Source organism: Tyto alba, unplaced genomic scaffold (assembly GCF_018691265.1).
Source record: "Tyto alba isolate M040663 unplaced genomic scaffold, T.alba_DEE_v4.0 Super-Scaffold_100000100066, whole genome shotgun sequence".
Classification (NCBI taxonomy): Eukaryota; Metazoa; Chordata; class Aves; order Strigiformes; family Tytonidae; genus Tyto; species Tyto alba.
In genome coordinates, this window is record NW_024881266.1 from 26,498 (window position 1) to 46,546 (window position 20,049).

General features: G+C 40.1%; 1 protein-coding gene across 23 annotated transcripts in view; it reads right to left on the reverse strand.

Annotated features, from left to right (window-relative positions):
- The window catches only part of LOC116965634 (glycine-rich protein DOT1-like), a 36,267-nt gene extending 16,639 nt beyond the window's left edge, over positions 1-19,628 (reverse strand). The window contains exons 1-5 of one of the 23 annotated variants that reach the window (XR_006166310.1): positions 18,840-19,628; positions 18,520-18,738; positions 16,927-17,097; positions 12,947-12,991; positions 10,164-10,221 (exon numbers count right to left, since the gene is read on the reverse strand). Coding sequence is in view for 1 of the 23 variants with exons in the window: in XM_042802648.1 (XP_042658582.1) it covers positions 10,164-10,221; positions 12,947-12,991; positions 18,840-19,586 (850 nt within the window). In the remaining 22 variants the exon portion in view is untranslated. The other 22 variants (XR_006166305.1, XR_006166295.1, XR_006166311.1 and 19 more) reach the window with 22 other exon arrangements.
- Positions 19,629-20,049: the final 421 nt, after the last annotated feature.

A 20,049-nucleotide genomic window follows, 5' to 3' on the forward strand; every position in this document is an offset into this window, starting at 1 on the left:
AAAGCTGTACATAAAATACTTCATCATTGCAAGTAATAGTGTCAGAGGCACATTTACTGTCTATGTGTCTTCTGACCTTTCTCAGTTCTCAGGCTACAGAGACTTTTAGAAGTGGAATGTATTATTCAAGTTTTTGCCAGGAAGCAAAAATACTTTATTTTATTTCCTGAGAAACTGATTCCTTTACACTGATTCCCTAGATGATGTAAAGGACAGTGAACAGGTACGCTGAAGATAAAGACAGAAACCCCAAGGAACAAATATGACTGCCTCCTTGAAGAAGTCATTGTTATCCTAGAAATACTAAAATATAGAAAGTTGATATTTTGAATTTCGAAAAATAGCTAATTAACAAAAATCATCAGCTTTCCTCTCATCTCACATCATTTTCCAAACACTTGTAAAGATGCTTAAGACACAGTTTTGAAAGGCTGTTGTGAAAATTTTCATTACACCCTGTCCTCTGATTCTGTTTTCCTACCAGCTTTTCTTCCAACCAGCTACCCAAACCCAAAGGACTGTTTTAATACACTATCTGGAGAATATTCTTCTCTTTCACCTTTCCACTTATTTCTTACCCCTAGGTAGTTTGTCCTTCCACTAGGCCTTGCCTATTGCAGTGGTTTAGTTCCACTCACGCATGCTGGTTTACAAATAGGTCATGTTATTTTCTTGAAAATGAAGTCAGTCATGACAGTCTCTAAGGGTTCAGAGCAGCATCTACACACTGAAAGACTTAAGTGTTACTTCTTCTGGAGAGTTTTTCAATGCAACATCATGTTTTCTTTAAGATTTTCAAGAAATGCCTTGTGATATTTTTGTATTCCACTTAAGTCACCAGAACCAATTTCAGTTTCATATCCCATATCAAGGTCATTCGTTCCTTTTGAACAATTATCCCATATAACCCTCCAAGCTATGCATGAAGCACTATACCCTGAAAAAAATTGAGGTTTCCTGATTTTGTTCAGCACTTAGATGAAACCAAGATCTCTTAGTGGGTAAATGGAAAAGTAAACAGATAACAGGCTAGTAATCTTGTCACACAGATTGCAAATGAGACCCATGTCTCTGTTGTACCTGACTACAGGATTATACATCATTTCATATAGCCCTAGTGACTGTCTGGCTACCAAGCTATTAATTATTCTCTGATCATGAAGTTATACAGGGACCCCCTCCAAGGTCTTTTGTTGTGCAAGTTTAGCCAGATCCAGTACACTTCCCACTGAGACACTTCAGTCTTGGATAAATATTTTACAGAAGCCAGCATCACCATACTGACAAAGGGTTCCTATGCAGCTCAACTTGAATGTAATCACATTTGAAGGGCTTGTGTAAGTGAGGGAATGAGACTGCTCTCAGAGAAGATGTACAGGCATTGGCTAGTCAGTTTACTGACTGCTTTTGAGTATTAGCAAAAAGATTTGTTGTCCTTAAACCTGGAGTCCTACCCAATTTTTAGAATCTGTCAGTGCAGAAGAAATGAAATTTTTGTTCATCCAAGTACAGCTTTCCCTATACTTCACTAATCAGATTTTTACTCTAGTCTGTCTGAACCACTTATATTACATACGCAGAAATTCATTAATGCAACTTAGCTTTAAACCTGCCAATCAATGCAAATGATATCAAATGATATATGGTGGTTTATATATTTGGATTATTGCCACCACCAAATGAAAAAATATTCTACTTCAAAGCAGAAGGGACCCATGGCATAGAATAATAGAAAAAGAGCCAAAGGTTTTATTAAATTTGACACCTAATCTTTCCATCAAGCTTGCAAAAATAAGACTGTTCTACTGTAGTGGCCTAAAGCATTAAAGAAGTACTACTGCAAGATGTAGTGTTCCGAGCCACTCCTGTAAAAATACTTTTTAAAATATAAATGGTGAGAAGCTAGTTCTTATTTATTTTGTCATACAGTCATGTAGTTATCATGGACCACACTGAAAAGCTGTTGCACTTAAGAATATGAAGCATTGGCATAAGCCTGGAAAGATGACTAAAAAGATAATTAGAAGGTACTTCACCTAAAAGCAAGAGACTAGTGCTGTGGCATTAAGCATTGTGTCACTGATTTAAAGCATTGTAACAATAAAAGATAGAACCTTCCAAAGTGCCAAGATTATTAGCCTCATAACAGTGGCTCAATTGTTTAATGGCTATCTGAAGTGCAAAACAAGAGTAACATGTACTCAACTCACCCACACAAAGGTTCTAGAAATATGTTTAACATCAGTTAGACTCCATGGTTATGGATTCCTCTCTGCAATAATGTAGTCGTGGAAAATCAAAGTCTAACCTAGACCCTGTTACCCTCAAATCAGAATGTCTATTGTCCCTTGTAGCATGGGGTTACTCTTGCATGATGAGCCTAATCACAGTAGTTCCTGTTGCTGAGCTTGGTTGAATTACCTGACAAGAAAGGAAAAATGCACATTGGCTGGGCAGTGGTCTGTACTCCTTCTCAAAGGCCTCAATTGCTCCAAGATCCCACCCCAACAGCAGTTCTAAGAAGCATGTTCCCATCTTGGAGCTCAGACCACTGATGAAATCTTAAAAACCAAAATGTTGTTGTATGCATAAAGAAAAACTGAATAGATTACACTAAATTCTGGGTTTAGCCACATGAATCTTTTAACTGCCTAATAGCCCAAATTTTTTAATTGCTACAGAAAAACATCATTAATAATGCAATAAAAATTATTGTACAGAAAAATACATTCCTAGTACCTACTGCTTTGCTTTAGTGCTATGCCTAGCTTCCCAGCATTCCTCTGTATCCCAAGGCTCTGGTCTGCCTCAACGATTTGGGAAAGGGAGGTTTACCATGGGCAATTATCACCCTGAGACATTTTCTGGGCAGTTTATGATGCCTGTGGTGAAGGCTTCATTCTCCTCAGTCTTGGGGTCTGCCTGAGGTTTTTACTAATAATGGCCTTTTTTTTTTTTTTTAAACTATTAATGGCAAGAATCATATCTATTGTGCTAAAAAACGGTGAATAATTTTAACTATCTAGTTTCAGCTGATAACACTTCTACGAATAGCTGAGCTTTCACCATACTGTTCATCACACTGATCCTGTGATAATCTAAATGTTACAGTGAGTTTAAATTGGTGTGTTTTCCAAGATTTTAATTTCAGTACCTCAACTGGGCCAGATGCTTAGTTGGTTTATTCCATATACTTCTGTCAAAGTCAATTAATCTGATATAATATCGGTGCAGGATTGTATCCACTACACTTTTATCAACCCGTGATCACGGAAACAAACACCACTATTTTCACTGAGGATGGAGATAAGACATTCATTTCAAAGGCTTTCTATTTTTAACTGTGGCTCTCTTACTTTCTTCCCTCTTCATGGCTGAATTTTATGAGCTGCTGGATCTGTCAGCTGAAATGACACATTTCTAACTCAATCTCTGTTAATTTTTTGAGATAGATAAATGCATAAAATAATGCATGTAAGTACACAAATTACAGATTTTTGTTAAATTGATTTCTATGCTTTTCCCATTCTCATTTCTTCTTCTACCACTCCTTTATCATGTATGTCCTATCTATTACTTTTCATACCCTTTAACGATTATTACATGACCTTAATGTTGACATCTAATAGAGAATCTGTTTACCTAGGTTCTTTACAAAACTCTTCATTTTAACTGATAATTTGCACTCTTCATCAGTTTACAAATAAATTGGATTTTTAAAATGAATAAACAGCTACTTTTTATGTGGAACTATTCATAGCAGAGATAAGAGCTTAGGTGACTTTGTCCATTGTACTTAGCAAAAGTGTCTTCCTGGTAGCTGCTGAAGTCTTTTCTCCAGTAGAAGGCTGCAACAGAAATACATGTTTTAGCCTTGATACCATGAAGAGGCCCCATTAATTCTAAAGCAGCTACAATAAAAGGAAGTTCAAGTAAATAGATAGTTGTACGAGTCAAAGATATAACTGTAGTGCCTGGAACAAAGAATTTGTCTATCTTATGTTTCTAATGCTTTCTCTGGGAAACTATAACATAAATGAAATTACTTTATTATTCTGCTAATACAGCTATTAACATGTCTATACAGGTATATACAGGTCTACCTGATTTAGAATAGCAGCACAAATATTTCAGATCAGAAAGGAAATCTGAGTAGTTATGCTTTTGCTGAAGATGGAGACAAGACACCTATTGCAAAGAAACTGTAATTGTTCGTGACACTTTTACTTCTTTTCTTTTATCGTATTTCCTGTACAGCTGGCTCCCCACAAGAAGCCTCAGATTCTACTCTGATGTCCCATTTCCCCCAAAGCAACCTATCCTAATGAAGAATCTACTCATGGCAGAAATATTTGGGCAAGAAACATGGGAAAAATTATCCTAAACTGTTCAAGATGGATAGATGGTTCTTATAGTTTAGCACAAGATTACTAGAGGGCATTAATTGTCAAGTTATAACAATAAGGAGGAGGAAAAATAATTGTAATGTTGAAATTAATCCAACCAACCAGTTTGAAAACTATATTTATGTTACAAACAGCACTGTGGTTTTAACCTTATTGAAGTCCAGTGTAACGTAATGTCCAGGCTCTATTACATGTTGTAAACTCCGGGCTATGAAACTGTCTACAGCAAAACCAAAAGACTGGAGAAAATGGAGAAGAGCATGCTTATATGCTTTTACTTAAGGGTCAGGTCATTTCTGGATAGAGATGACAAGTGAAGTGGTTAAAACATTTCCATAACTTCCAGAAAATATATTTGTGACTAAAAAGATGATATTGATGGTTTGTTTGGGTTTTTTTGTTTGGTTTTTTTTTTTTTTAAAAAAAAAAAAAAAAGCTTTGGAGAACACATTTATTTAAAAAATATAGAGAGTGAAATTAAAATTATGAATGTCATGGTAACTCCTGTCATTTTGGTTTGTTCCTTTTTTTTTTTTCCCCAGAGTCCCAGTCTCCTGCCTGTCAACGCTGCTTGCCTGCTGTTCATTGCTTGCTGTTCATTACTTGCTGCCTTGTGGAGAGAATTCTTTTGCTAAATCCTACCAGAAGGAACCTGGGTAAAATTGGCACAGGTTTGAGCCAGGTGAGTGCAAACTGTATCAACATTTCTTTCCCACAATCCAGGAAGCCACCACAAACACTGCCGTGATGACTATGTACATGTCTTCATGCCATATTCCATTAGCTCACATACATGCTGAGTGTCATGCTATTCAACATCATTCTCATGAACTGTGACATTGGCCTCTTACAGTATCAGGTACTCTGAACTGGGAAACCTTAAAATAATATCATGTTATAACGAAAGCTGGGTCTTCAAGGAAACTCTAGATAAAAGCATGGACCATGTGGCCATGAAGGGCCAAATTTTTGGCAGTGCAAATGAGACGCTTAGTGGATCCACAAAGACAGGTAAACAAGACATGCTATTAATCTCCAGTTGTATCATTATCTGGCATATCACTGAAATGGAGATTCTAAAAGATCAATACTCATTCCAGAGATGGACGGCTTTCTGGACCGTGTTTGATCCAATCCAGTGCAAAAAAACAACAGAAAGCACAGTAAATAACAAAAATTATAATCATTTGATTCACAGGTATTTCTCTCTAAAGATTTTCATATATATTATATGCACTCAGTATAACACTGGAAAGCACAAAGCAGATGAACATGCAGGAACCCTTTCTGTGAATTGCAGTGTTCTCTCAGAGCATCAGATGACTTCCAGCCATTAGATGCCCATCAGTATTACTAGACCTCTTAATGAAACAGGTTTAGTTCTACATTTCTTTGTTGAAACCATCTCAGCACACCTCTCAACCGACCAGATAAAAGCCCCTAAGGGTCTACACACCTCCATTACAATTTCTGTACAGTATATTGCTAGTCCTAAAATAATTGCCCCATATAATCCAAAACGAGAGATTTGTAAGGCTGAATGCCAGCTGCTATACAACACAGAAAGGTAACAAGGACATTATGACTTATTGGGAAAAAGCCAGTGGTAAATCAAGCACTGACAAGACTGAAAACAAACTCTGGGATTTGTCTGTCAACGTGGGATTCTTACATACACAGTGGATTGAGAAAACATTTTGTAAAGAATAATATACACATAAAGTATTTGGATGAACATGCATTATTATCCCTAGAGAAAAAAAGAAAAAGAAAAAAAAAGCAGCAGAAATGTAGAAAACCAAAGATTTGGGAGAAAATAATGAAAGAGATTTGTGGTTGGTTGGTGGCACTTATTTTATGAACTTGTCAGAGTTTCAAAGGTTAGGTTTCTCTGATCAGTCGGTGCTTACTGTGCCTCCCAGGACTGGAATTTCTGATGGTCAGGTGCTCTCATCTAGACTGAATGTTGACATCTAGATTCAATGAATAGGTGCCATAACTTCTTTTTATCCTCTAACTAAATAAAGAAGGGATTATTATTTGTATTCAAAACAGCAGTGTGCTTTTAAAGTGAATCTAGTCATCCTTGTCACTTACGGCACTTTGGTTTTCACCATGGAGCAATCTTGGACCTCTCAATCTGAACTCCTAATTAATAAAATGAAAACAAGAGATTCGTTGTAAATGTTAGAGGACAGTCAGTCCACAGATCTAACTGGTCTAAAGTAACCGTACCCCTCTTCCTGAAACATGCATGGTGAGGCTTTCAGATTCTTAACACAAACTTTTTGAATCTACAGATCCCCTCTGGTTTCACTACAGCTTTTAGTAATATACTTTTAGGACCTTCCAACTCTAAATGGGGCATTAGGTTGGGATTTGGATGTCTCCAAACCACAAGTCCGACAATGAGTACTCAAGGGATGTTGAAAGACAGGTTTAATGCCTTTGCTGGCTATGATCTGTCAGTCACCAGCATGATTTTGCCCTGAAAGTGGTATGTACTGAAAGTGGTATGTACTGCATCTCTAAATCTTGAGCCTGCACTTGAAGCTCAGAAGTATTTGCCATTTTGTGGTTTTGTTCAGATCCAGATTGCCATGGAGAATTATGGTCCCAGCCCCTCAAATGGAGTGAAGCAGCACCACATACTGTCTGAGAACCACTGTACCAAACCAAGCTCGTGCTCTTCTGTGTCTAAACATTGAGTCAAGACAAACACAATCTGGTGTTTCCCTTGGACCAACAGTTCCCAAACCAGGTATCACGCTTCCGGAAGTGTGACTGCAAATGGTGTTAAGACTCCAGCCACACAGATAATTTGCGAACTGCTGTCTTAAATATAATTTGATATCCTGTTTACATGAAATGTGAAAAATGTGAATATAGGCACTATTAAGATGGTTCTAAACCCCTCAAAGATAGCCCCATTACTGTAGAGGAAATTTGCTGAGGTCAAGGCATTATTTTCCACTTTGTATTACCAGTTCATACCAAAGCAGTCTACTTTATGGGTACAAGGCTCTGTAATTTTCTATTCTCTTTTGAAACCTTTATTTGTTGGTAGTGTTTGGATTTTTTTAAAAGGGAGTGAAAGTTACTCTCCAGTCTGAAATTAAAACAATCTTCACTATCACCTCCCCCAAACTGCTGTGATTTGCATACAAAATACTAGGTTTTCATGTTATGTGCTCTCTGGTGTATCTCCCTCTCTCAAAAGCAGACTGGAAAAGAAACTTGAGACTGCTTTGTATCTTCTTCAGTATACCATGATGCAATACATTTGTACATTTTTACTGCATCTGCCCTCTGAGTATTTGCTCCTTTATCCTTATAGGAATTGCCTTGTTATTTCCTTGTAGTTTCACTGTACTTTGGCACTGGACAGAAATTGTCTTGTCCTCTTATGCTGATCTTTTTTTTTCATAAGGATTTCAGAATAGAGGCAAATTAACAAAGTTGATAAAGTCCTGGGGAAAATTCTATTCTGTCTCCTATAGCAAGAGCTGAAGAAGCTGGCATACAAATAAGAGGACCTCTTCTCTCTTGACTTTGTATTTACTTCATTGCCTACCTTGAAAACTTATGGAATGTGCTTGCCAATTTTTTTTTCCCCCTATAATATCTTTAAAATAAACTAGAACAAACTCTCTTCCATTTATGTATAGATTTTGGCCATTGCTCAGGAAAGCACTCAGGCATAATTTTTGATCCATTTCTCTTTATGACAGCATATAAGCACCTGAGCAAAGATAAACACACAGGTAAGTGTTATGAGAAGCATCAGATAAACTGAAAATCTGAACTGAACAAAGGTCTCTTTTCATATAGCTATAAGTTCATCTGGAAAGTCTATTCCATCTTTCTTCAAAGAAAAAGCATAGACAAAGCTGCCTGTCAGTGATGCTGGTGGTGTCTCTGAGAAAATGTATTTTAAAAAGGGCAACATTTCTGGAAAGACAAGAGGAGTGAGGGAACAAAGTGTGAGAGACAGCCCTGCAGACACCAAGGTCAGCGGAGCAGGAGGGGGAGGAGGTGCTCCAGAAGCCAGAGAAGAGATTCCCCTGCAGCCCGTGGAGAAGACCACAAAGGAGCAGGGAAAAGCGTCAGAAGGAAGGGTTGGCAGAGAGGAGCTGTTATGGACTGACCACAACCCCCATTCCCCATCTCCCTGTGAAGTTCAGATTGGGGAGAGATGCAGAGAAGCTGGGAATGAAGGAGCAAAGTTCAGTCTGGGGAAAAGCAGGGAGAGAAGGTGCTGGCTGAATTTCCTGCCTTTGTTACTGGTTTACCAAGTCTATTTTAACTGGCAACAAATGAAATTACTTTTCACCAATTTGAGTATGTTTGGCCCATGACAGTAACTGGTAGGTGATCTTCCTGCCCTTATCTCAACCCACAAGCTTTTTCATGTTATTTTGTCTGCCTATCCTGTTGAGCGGTGGAGTGAGAGAGTGGCTGGGTGGGCATCTGGCAGCTAGCCAAGGTCAACCCACCACAAGCATAAATTATTTGTATCACAGGAGGTATGCAGAGCACTTTCTGCATGGTTCATGTACAATTTCTACCAGCTTCAGCGGTTAAGAGTTACGTCGTTGTGAATGTACTTAGAAATCTTATCTTTACGACACATTACCGAAATAAATTTGAAAGAAACTTTTCTTCAGCTACTTAGAGGCCGAAGTTTATATATTTGTGATTGTTGAGGAGAGGAAGAGCTTATGTAATTATATACTCCAGGAAAGGTTTTCTGTGACCAAAATAAGACCATATTTAAGACTGGCCAGAGACATCAGTCACTGTAGTCACATGTTTTGGGAGAGGATTCTGTAAATAATATTAGTGTCTGAGTAGGACGGGAATAACTTTGGGTGTAGAAGTAGATTTTCATTAAAAGGCTAGTAGGATCACTCTGCATGTCCATTAGCTAACTTGAATGAAAAATCCTATAGAAAACTTGTTAGGATAATGGTTTTAATTTTCTATCACTGCAAGATGTTGCAGGTGATGATACAGTAATTACTGTGCAACAAGCACATTAAGGAACAGCATAACTTAAAATTACTTCATTGTTCCAATTGGTGATTTGAGAATGGAAAATACTCCCAGTGCCAATATAAACAGTGGATACATTGGCAGACTTTGCAGAAGAGTTCTTCTTTGCTGCTTGCCAACTTTACAGCCCTACAGGAAGATAAGTTTTTTAACTAAGCCACTGTAAATTGCACCACAATTACCTGTGAAAAGCATAAAATATTACTTTATTTATTAGGCATCTTTTTATTATCTGTCACATATGGTACCTTGCAGAATAAGATCATCTACGTGCAAACATGAGATGAACAAAATGAAGTGCTGAAAGAATGGGATGTTAAAAAAATTTTAAAAACATTTATCTTGCATCTCTATAGAAACATTTAACACTTGAAAAAAAACTAAGATCCAGTGGCCATCAGTATATGTTGCTAAGTCCATTTCTTCACAGGCTTCTAAAAGTGAAAGAGGCTTGTTATTATAAGAATTTTGTATTTTGAAAGAACTGGAAGATTTGAGTCTACGTATGGTTTTTTTTTAGATTAATTGCAAGTTTACATTATATGCAGTTAAAATGCAGTCCTTAAATGTATTTACAATTGAAGTTGATTGCAAGTTGTCAGTGAAATGCCTGGTAAATTTTGTCAGAAATTGACCTACAGAAAGGTGAAAAAGAGCAAATTTTCTCAGATCTAGAGTAAAACTTTTAGTTATCAGGCTTACCTGCTAGCAATCTGCAAGGCAGAGTACGAAGGATCTGATCCAGCAACAAGTATCTGCCCTATATGGCTCAGAAAAAGAAGTATTCAGTAACCCAAATATCCACTGACAACTGAAATGATCTAGTGTCTGATCTATTAGCTACTTTAGCCACAGGAATTGTTCTAATTAAAACCTCTATGTTTTGTATTACTTCTATTTTGCAAGCAAATCAGGAACAATTTTACCATCTTATTTTGCTGACATTATAAAAAATATGTATTTCCATACCAGCTTTTTTTTTCATATTTTAATAATTCTTTAAATACAAAACACGTAAAACTATTTCCAAGTTATACACAGTTGACCTCACTGGTGGAATTGATCTCTAGGTGACAGCATTTCACAGATTAGCAGCATCTCCTCTCCTTCTGCCGTGCTGTCACATTACCACAAGGCAGTGTTGGGGTCCTGCAAGGGCCATGTGTGCAAACTTAAAATAAGCCAGAACTGTTTAACCAAAAAAAAAATTCCAGCCTCACTAGTATCAAAGCATAACAAGTAAGCATAAGGGGACAATAGCAGGCAATGTGGATGGAGGATCAAGGAAGTGATAAGATCCTTTATTTATACTCACCAGTTGTGTGCCTAAGTGCCTAAGCCACAGTCCACCTACAACCAAAGCAAACTGAGTGCTGTATGCTCACGTCCACATCACAGGGCTCATGCATGGGGTCCCACAGGTGCTTACTAATATGTGCTAAAGCCTTTTAGGCTCCCTAATAAATCTCCCCCTGCATTATGTAAGACTTTAGCTTCACTTAAGATGTCAAATACCAATAAATATTATCCATCTCCAGCAGGGGCTGTCCCTAACCCCTACTGGGTTCACCAATCCCATACATACCTTACAGCAAAATCACAGAACAAATTGAGGCCACTGGAGCCTCCATGTTTATGTGAATAGCTTATTTTTGTGTGTGATCATTCACAATTAGAGTAGCACGAAAAGTACAAACTGTGTTCAGTTCGCAAGGAAATACATGACCATACAAGGACAAACACAAAACTCACTTAGAGAAATATTGATGGTGACTGACAGTTACTTAGAGAATGAAACATTGTGGCAAAAGCCAGCTTAATAATATTAGTACTACTTGTATGAGGAAGTACTCCCACATTCTTAAGTTTTTGTTCTTGTTTTCTGTGTTTTCCTACCTTTCTTAGGATCATAGAAAAGCATTTAACAGAATTTGAGATTAGTGAGAAAGGAAATCTGCATGGAGCTATAGTATTTGACAGACAAGACCATTCTGTTTCAAAAACCCTGCAATTGCTGAGGCAGAACAACTTCTCCATTTCTAAAACTGGCCTAGGAGGCTGTGGTGGGTTAACTAATCGGGTAGGCACCTGAGGCCCTAAGCAACGGGTTTGACTGTTCTGTAACAAACTAAACTACATACTGTGTCATTATAATTTTCTAATCACAGTATTTGGTGGTGCGGCTCACTTTTTTAGTGAGTATCTTGTTCTGAAGGTGTGAAGTAGATCTCTACTTCTCTTATTATGAAAGGAAAATTCATTTTTGAGAATTCCTTTTATTTTTGTGAGTAGAACAAGTTAATAATCTTGACCTTGCTGTCTGATTTTTTTAACTATACAGAGAAGATTGTTTTACTGATGCAGAAATCAGAGAACTGTAAATGTTTTCTTCATGGACTTGTAACTGCATTTTATTTTTTTTACTATTTATGCAATTCTTTGCACTAGCAGGACAATAGTGCTGACTACTGAATTTGAAAAAAAAAAAAATGATGCTACAATTATTTCTTAAGGATAGACAATGACTGGAGCATTAACTGTAAAGTACAGTTAGTTGTAGGGTATAGATTGGTTAACTCCATACCAACCATATTTGGATTAATACATCTGGTTTTGGCTACAAAATTTATTCAGACTCTAACAGTGCTTAATTGTCTCAAAAAAGCAACTGCCAATTATTTTATATACTGACAATAAACTGCCCAAAAAACTCCAGCGCTTGGTTGAAAAGACCTTCTATTGCCTCTAGACAGTCCAAACAAAAATGTTACCTTAGGGTTGTTTTGTTGCTGTGGGTTTTTTTACCTAGCCATGTAAAGTGCACAACTAAGGGGGACATTGAGATTATCCTATGTTAATAAGTTTTGTTAGTGTTGCTTTTCATGTCTTTATCTGGAAAAAAAACCCAAGGAAACAGATGTCTGATCTCCTAATGTTCGAAATGGGAACATGACTTACAGTGTTCTGTATCAGAGGTTTCTGCTAAAAAGTGAGTGTTATTTCTAAGGTTGAGCAAAATCAAGACAGCTAACTCAAAACTGGATGCACATGTTTTTTGAATCAGGTCCTAAAATTTTATTTACTTTCCCTCCAATGTCATTTAAATAAATGCAACTGAAAATATGGCTTTCTGGTAAAGACATTTGCACCACTTTAATTGTATAAATTACTGCTGCCATATGAATTGGCAGAACACATACTAGAGAGTAAGATACAAAGCCATCCTTGTTTGTCGAAGTTTTTAAGAGCATGCTTAAAACCAACCAGATTCCAGAGTGCTTCACAAAATACATTTGGGCTTTGTGCTCCACTGCTTTGACAAATGGAGAACATAATCAAATAAATGACATAAGAGACATCTTTTTACTGCCTCCTTTCCTTTGTGACTGAGAAGAGAACTTAGCATCTTCCTAGTATCAGTCCTCCACCAGTCAGGAAGTAGAAACGTTGCAAGGGTGATGGCTGCTGCTGACAAGAACACATACCTGTTGTGTGCCAGTGATCCAACCCAAGCTGTTGCAAGACAAGAACTGTAAAAAAAAAAAAAAAAAAAAAAAAAAGACTTTATACATATATTACTTATTTTTCATATCATTATGTTTGAGTTGGAAATTACATAAATGGAGTTCATTCATCCAAATTCTTCACGCTTTTTCTATCTCATTAGCTCCACAGCCCAGGCAAATGATAAATGCTTGTAATATTGCTGTATTTTAAGTGCATGCTAGAGACTGAAATGCATTGAAGAGACTGTTCAAGAAACTGTATTGTTCTTGTTCATTGTCATTAGTGGCCCATGTATTTTGATTCTTATGAGGTAATGACATATAACAACAAAGGTTATTTCAAATCTTACTACAGATCTTTTGCTGAGCTCATTTCTATGGGAGATAACCACACCTATGGAGATAATGCACCAGATGTTATTCAGGGAATGACTATCAATTTGAAGCAATATCTGTAAAATAATCTATTTTCCAAATGCAAATTGCTTTCCCTACATGCCCTTTTATTCCCAGCATAACCACGCTGTAAAACTCTACCTTTCTAGTGTGTAATTCCTTGACACTGCAAAGCATCAACTGAGAATTTCACTGATACCAGTATGTTGTACCCTTTTCTGTCCATGACAAGTCTCTTTTATACATTCTGACAATTATATATTTTACTTCTGCAAATATTCATAAAGGTGTCATGGACAGAAAAGGGTCTTAGCTTTTCTATCATATCAGCTGCTGAAACTATGTATTGCACTACTTTCATAGGACATTCCTTCTGGTACTGGGCTACTAAGTCCCTGAAAATAAATTTTCCCTAAGAAAACTAGGCGTTTGATGCATAGGACTCTCCACCACAATGCTTCAACATGACTTAAAATGCATCTCCTCCTTTATATCTTTATATTTTCATGAAAGTAACAGACTTTTGCAATTTTCTAAAGTCTAGCTAGAAAGAAAAAGTGAATACCTGAATACATTAAAAGTTATCTTAAAAATCCTGAAACCCTATTTTTGCATGCATGGCCATTGGTCATGGAATCATGGCCAAAATATGCCTTAAAAAAATAGAAAAAGAAGTCAGTAACAGTACTGTAACATATTATTGTCATTGTCCTACAGATTTTAAGACAATTACTTAATTTTCTGCTGCCGGCTTCAGTTCTAATGTCAAGGTTGGGAACACTTTAAAGAACTCATCTGATTTTACCTATCAAGCCATGTGATAGCAGTCATCACCTGCTTTATGTGCTAAGGAAAATTTTTCAATTATAGACAATGCCTATCACAGGACAGACATTAAATCAGCGTGTTTGTTCAAAGACATAGTTTCTTGTTCAGGCTGCTGTGTGCATTTGAAGTGCAAGGAGGCAATCTTGTAGCACCCTATGTAGCACAGATAATAACAGCTGTGAAGATTCTACAAAACAGACTTAAAACTTCCAAGGGGGCAGTAGATTTCCAATCCCTAGAGAAGTTCATGCCTCCACATCTCAACTGCTATTGTATCCCTTTTAGACATGTGTGTTTAGCTATATCTAGTGAGTTGTTGTGACCTTACAGGTCTTGCAATTAGTATCTTCTGAAAGCAGTAGAGAAATAGCATCTCTTCAGAGAGGTTATCCTATCCCAGAAGACTGGTGTTTTAATGATAGCAAGAGCCTCAAAGAAACAAACACACAAAAAACAATGCTTTAAGTTTGTCCTCTGTTGCAAAAGGATAGAGCAAGTGAGTATGCACTCATTGATAATGCTGTATTTCTTTGATCTAATTTTGGGGGAGAAATTAAAGAATTTCTACAGTACTAGTTCATTCCCTGCAAGTGAAATGTTGGAAAATCCTAAAAATAATCTCCTCTACAAGAAAATAAAGTCAGTGGATATAATTTTATTCAAGTGAATCATATCTCTGTTAAAGCAAAAATGTATAGGTCGAAATTTGTTGCTAGTGGACAACAAGCTGAACATGAGTCAACAGCATGCTGCTGCAGCAACAAAGGCAAATTGGTTCCTGGGCTGCATCTGCAGGGACATTGCTAAGAGATGTATGATGCTGATGTGATCATCCCATTCTACTCATTGCTTGTGATGCTGCACCTGGAGTACTCTGTGCCATTCTGGTCCCCACAATTTAAGAAAAAGTGGACAGACTGGTGAGGGTCCAAAGGAAGGCCATAAAGATGATCAAAGGGCTGGAGAACCTGCCCTGTGAGGAAATACTGAAGGAGATAGGTCTTTTCTTGCCGAAGAAGAGAAGGCTTAGAGGGACCTCATCACAGTGTCTCAGTACTTAGAGGGCAGCTACAAAAAGTATGGGGGCTCTCTCATCACAAGGAACTACATGGAGAAGACAAGGGGCAATGGGTACAAGTTGCACTGGGAGAAGTTTCATCTCAACATAAGAAAGAATTTTTTTACAGTAAGAATAATTGTTCACTGGAACAACCTCCCCAGAGATGGGTTAGGGTCCCCATCGCTGGAGGTTTTCAAGATGTGTTTGGACAGGGTGCCAGACAATCTCATCCAGGCTCCCTTTCCCATGAAACGTTGGGCTAAAGGATCTTCTGAGATTCCTTCCAACCTGGGCTGCTCTGCAATTACATGTTTCTTTGATATGTCTATAAAGAAAAATTCTAAATAAAGCATATTTGTTTCTATAATGAGAAAATACAGGACTTTAGATAAGCAGTTCAATTTATGGATGCGAATAGTAACTAGAAATGCAACCCAGGAATACGTGACACATTGTTTTCAATGAAAATATGAACATGGGACATAGGCAATTAAGCATTCCCTATGTTTTCAAGCAGAATATGCAAATTTGACATTCAAATCAGACTTCTAAAAAAAACTCACCCAAGCAAAAACACTAAGAACATAAGCAGTCCAAAGCTTAAGCCTCTTTGCTCTAACTTTAATTACTTCGCCATAATTTCAGTTAAGGGCAAGGCACTTTAGTAGGTTATCATTTTGCTCCTCCCAACTGTTTCAAAAGTCAGGTACTGTTTCCCCTGAAAAAAACATGTAGTGGATGGAATATTTAGATGGAGAATTTACAGCAGAGTAGCATGCAGAGAATTCATTATAGCTGGGAGAAGGAAGGCACTTTAAGAAGGTGACAGTATTGTTTGCATAATAGGTTTGTCTGTTGCAAACTAAGGGTAACTGCTGAACTGGCTTAAAAATTGCATACATTTTTCAGTAGCTAAAGAGAAACATGCAGCAGGTTCTGGAAGAAAGAGGGTCAAAAGCCTGATTATATGAAGTATAAAAAATAAAATGTTATGGAATACCTTGTTAAAATGTGCATCTACCAACACAGATAAATACTGCTATTTAATGCAGATTTACAGAACAAAAGAATCTATTAACCTGTAATTCAGGGCCACAAGGCTTTTAGGTTGGGAGGACTTGATGTGCCTCTCCCCTCTCACATGATGCTGTGCAGCTCCGCAGTTAAGACTGGGTCCCAAGTCTGGATTTAGCATTTTCAGCAGGTGGTGTAAATTCCTGCCCCATTTAAGTACAATTTTTTTCCACTGCTTGTAATTTCAGTATTCTGCCCTATGATGAGATTTTGTAATATTACATTCTAAGGCCACTGTTTATTAACACCATTGAACAAAAGGCATGATAGTCCTCTACAACACTTTAACTCTGCTTCAGGACTATTTTAAGGGCTAAAAAAGGAACTGTGGTGGCAATTAGGTCTTGGTGGAAGATCTGTGTTGTTACTCCAAGGTAACTTTTTTTAACCTTTAGGTATTGGACGTATACGCACAAATGAATAATGTCAGAATACGCTTATTAGAGTGGGAAAGGACCAGAAGAGGTGATACTGGTAGAGAAAACAAAGTTGTGCTGCTCTCTAGATAAAAGAAGTTGGCAGGGAGGGAAAGGGAGCACAGTGAAATAAAGAGCAAACTAAGCCCACTGCACCTCTGGATGCTATGAAATGCAAATTGGACCTAATTGTGAAGGGTCTGAGTGAAGTGTTAGTGAAGTCAATCTTTTCTCTTCTATTGGGAGCGTGGAGCTGGTCAGGCTCAAAATTCTCCTTGGCTGATTTAAGCCACCTTTGGTGTGAAGTGGCTGCAGAGCAAGTTCAGCTTAGCACATCACCGCGGTTTGCAAGAAACCTAAAGAGAAGAGCAGAAAACCATTAGCCTATCAGCAAATCTTTTTTTTTTTTTTATATATACATTTCACACACATACTCACACACACAAAAATATCCATTGGATCTTGCTAGCATTGGCAGTAACAAACACTGCTATGACGATATTGCTGCTCGTGTGCACTCTGGCACTGTCAATCCATCCCATTCACACACTACGTCTTTGTCTTTTGTTTTCTCTGGGATTTTATAAGTTTCAGAAAATGGACAGTACTCTTATTGAGTGTCTTGAATCCAAAAGTCTATCTGATAGTCATTGCAGGCTTGATGTGCAGCAGTCTTTGTTAAGAAACACAGTGATCTTTACATAAACAGGCTGACCTTTGTAACTGGCATTTTGTCAGGATGGGCTGAAGTCAGGAGGGGGAGAGGAGAGGGGGAGAGGAGCCTGTGCTATTTGTTGCTGTAAGAGAAATTGTATTCTGAGGCAAAGAGGCAAGATGGTACGTCTTTTGTTTTTATAACTGCATAATGAATCATATACATGCCTGCACATTTAACAGCTACTACACTTGAAATGGACACTGCATTTTTTTCTTTACTAACCATAACATCCTTCCTTCACCCCTTTTCCTCCCTCCTCTCCAAAAAAAAAGACGATAAAAACCAAAGCAGGCTAAATCACTGCTGAGATCAGATCACTCCACAGTTCTCTGGTATGAAAATGATTAAGCATGCTGACAGGAACAAAACAATGTGATGCCAGAGGAATCTTGGGTTTGTGCAGCTGCCGAACCTCTTACAACAGATTCTGAAAACATAAAACTGCCAGACTGGCAAATGTACACTCCACACCGGTGCTTAGAGAGATAATTGAGTGAAGACAAAAACCTTCTTGATCAAAAAGCTCAACAGAAATGACAGTCTCTTTTGAAGACCACACGTAGCACAACGGTCAAGTGCTGGTGGAATACTGGTGGTCACTCCATATTGTCCAACGTATACATCCCATAGTCTATATGGTCACTGTGCTTACTGATCCTGGGAAGCATGGTGTGAACACAGCCAGGCTATCGCACCGGCATGCAGGGATGCCAAAGCTTCTTGTTGATTTGTAGGCTGTGCTGGCTTTCAGTTTACTAGTACCAAGCTCTCTGCCTAACTATACATAGCAAATACGTTTTTATTAGTCATAAACGAGAGTGTCTGCTTACAGCTCATATATAGGCGAGGGACCGGGGGAGGGGACACACACACCCCCCAAGCTCCATAAATGCTGGCGCAGCCTCCCCCTCCCACACACACCTTGAAATTCAGCACACACCCCGGAGCCACTATGAGAGGAAAAGGGAGATTTTTCCACCGACCCAGCTCGTGATTTCCATGCAGAGAGCCCAGAAGCGCCGGGAGGGGGGGGAACGGAGGCGGGGGATGCTTCGCTTACCCAGGGCAGGGAGAGGGGCACGGCTGATTAGAAGGATATCCGCCCACTCCTCTACCCCTACCCCACTAATGTTTCTCGCCGCGATGTCCACCGCCTCGCGTGGCTCCGAGAGGCCGGTTCCCCACGCAAAGGCCCCCGCCGCCGCCTCTCCCTGCCGGGGATGCAGAGCGGGCCCGGCCGGGACGCGGGGGCGTGGGGCGGGCAGGCAGGTGCCGCCGGCTGCGGTGGGAAGGGAAAAAAAAAAAAAAATAAAAAAATAAATCTGAAACAAAGGCTTGGCCGAGGGTAGGGGGAGAGGCGGAGAGCAGGGGTCCTCTTACCCGGTCGATACGGCCGCTGAGGCTCGCTGGGCGGTGGGAGGAGGAGGAGGAGGAGGAGGAGGAGCGGGCGCCGCGCAGCCCAGCAGCGGGCTGCTGGCCCCCCCCCCCCCCAGCCCCCCGGCCCGGGCCGGGCCCCCCCTCCGCGGACTGCCCTCGGCCGGGCCGGGCCCCCCCTCCCCACCCCGGGCTGGGTCGCTCCCCCGGGCGGAGGTGGCGCCGTCCCGTGTCCCCCCCCCACTCCGCGGCTCCCCCGCTCCCCGCCGCGCAGGCGGCCCCCTCTCCCTCCCCCGCCCCCCTCACTCCCCGAGGGGCGATCGGCCGAGTCCCGCGGATCCTGCCCGGGCGCGGAGAGCTCCGCGGGGCGAGCAGCCCCCTCCCCAGCGCCGCAGCCGGCGGGATGAGCCCCTCTCGCCCCTCGCCGGGCCGCCTCGGCTCGCTCCGGCCTCCCGCTGCTCGGTGCGGCTTCGCCTCCGCTCCGCCTGCCTTGGCGACACCCCTCTCCTCCAGCCCGCTGGTGAGATCCAGCAGGTTGTTATTCTTTCCTTGAGGACCACTACCACCACCAGCAAAAAAAACCCACCCCAGCCCCAGCAAATCCCATCCCTCCCCGCAACCCCTCTTGCTATTCGGATTTCCTTCCCTCTCTCCTCCTCCTCCCCCATCTCTTCGCCGCCCCCCCCCCCCCCCCCCCCCCCTTTTGGGTCTTGAGGCTGTCTGTCCCCTACACACACACACACAGGCACGCATGGTGCGAATGGTTTCTTATACTTGCTGCTGTGCCACTCAGAGCTGCTGCTGGTTTCTACCGTCCCACCACCATGCAAAGCCCTCTAGCTTGAAGCCGAAGATCATGGACTCTACGCTTGGAGTCGGGATGCATTTTGCTCACAGCCGCTTCGCTTCCTGCAATTTCACCCTGGTGAGTAGGTTTTATTTCACGATCAGATTGCTTGTTTTCAACCAAAAGGCTACACTTTAACAGAAAAGGGGGGAGGGGGGGGGGGGGCGGAGAGAAGGGAATAAAATAAAAGAAACGTCTCAGTTGCCTCGCCTTGCACCTGAACCTTCCAGTAGCCTGGCTGGCTCCACTTTCTGAACTCGAAGAAATTACGAAGCACCAGCCCTGCTTGCCCACGTCCATTCCGCACGATAGTCACCGCTCTCGGCACTAACTTGCAATCCGCACCGCAGTCTCACTCGCCGAGTCTTT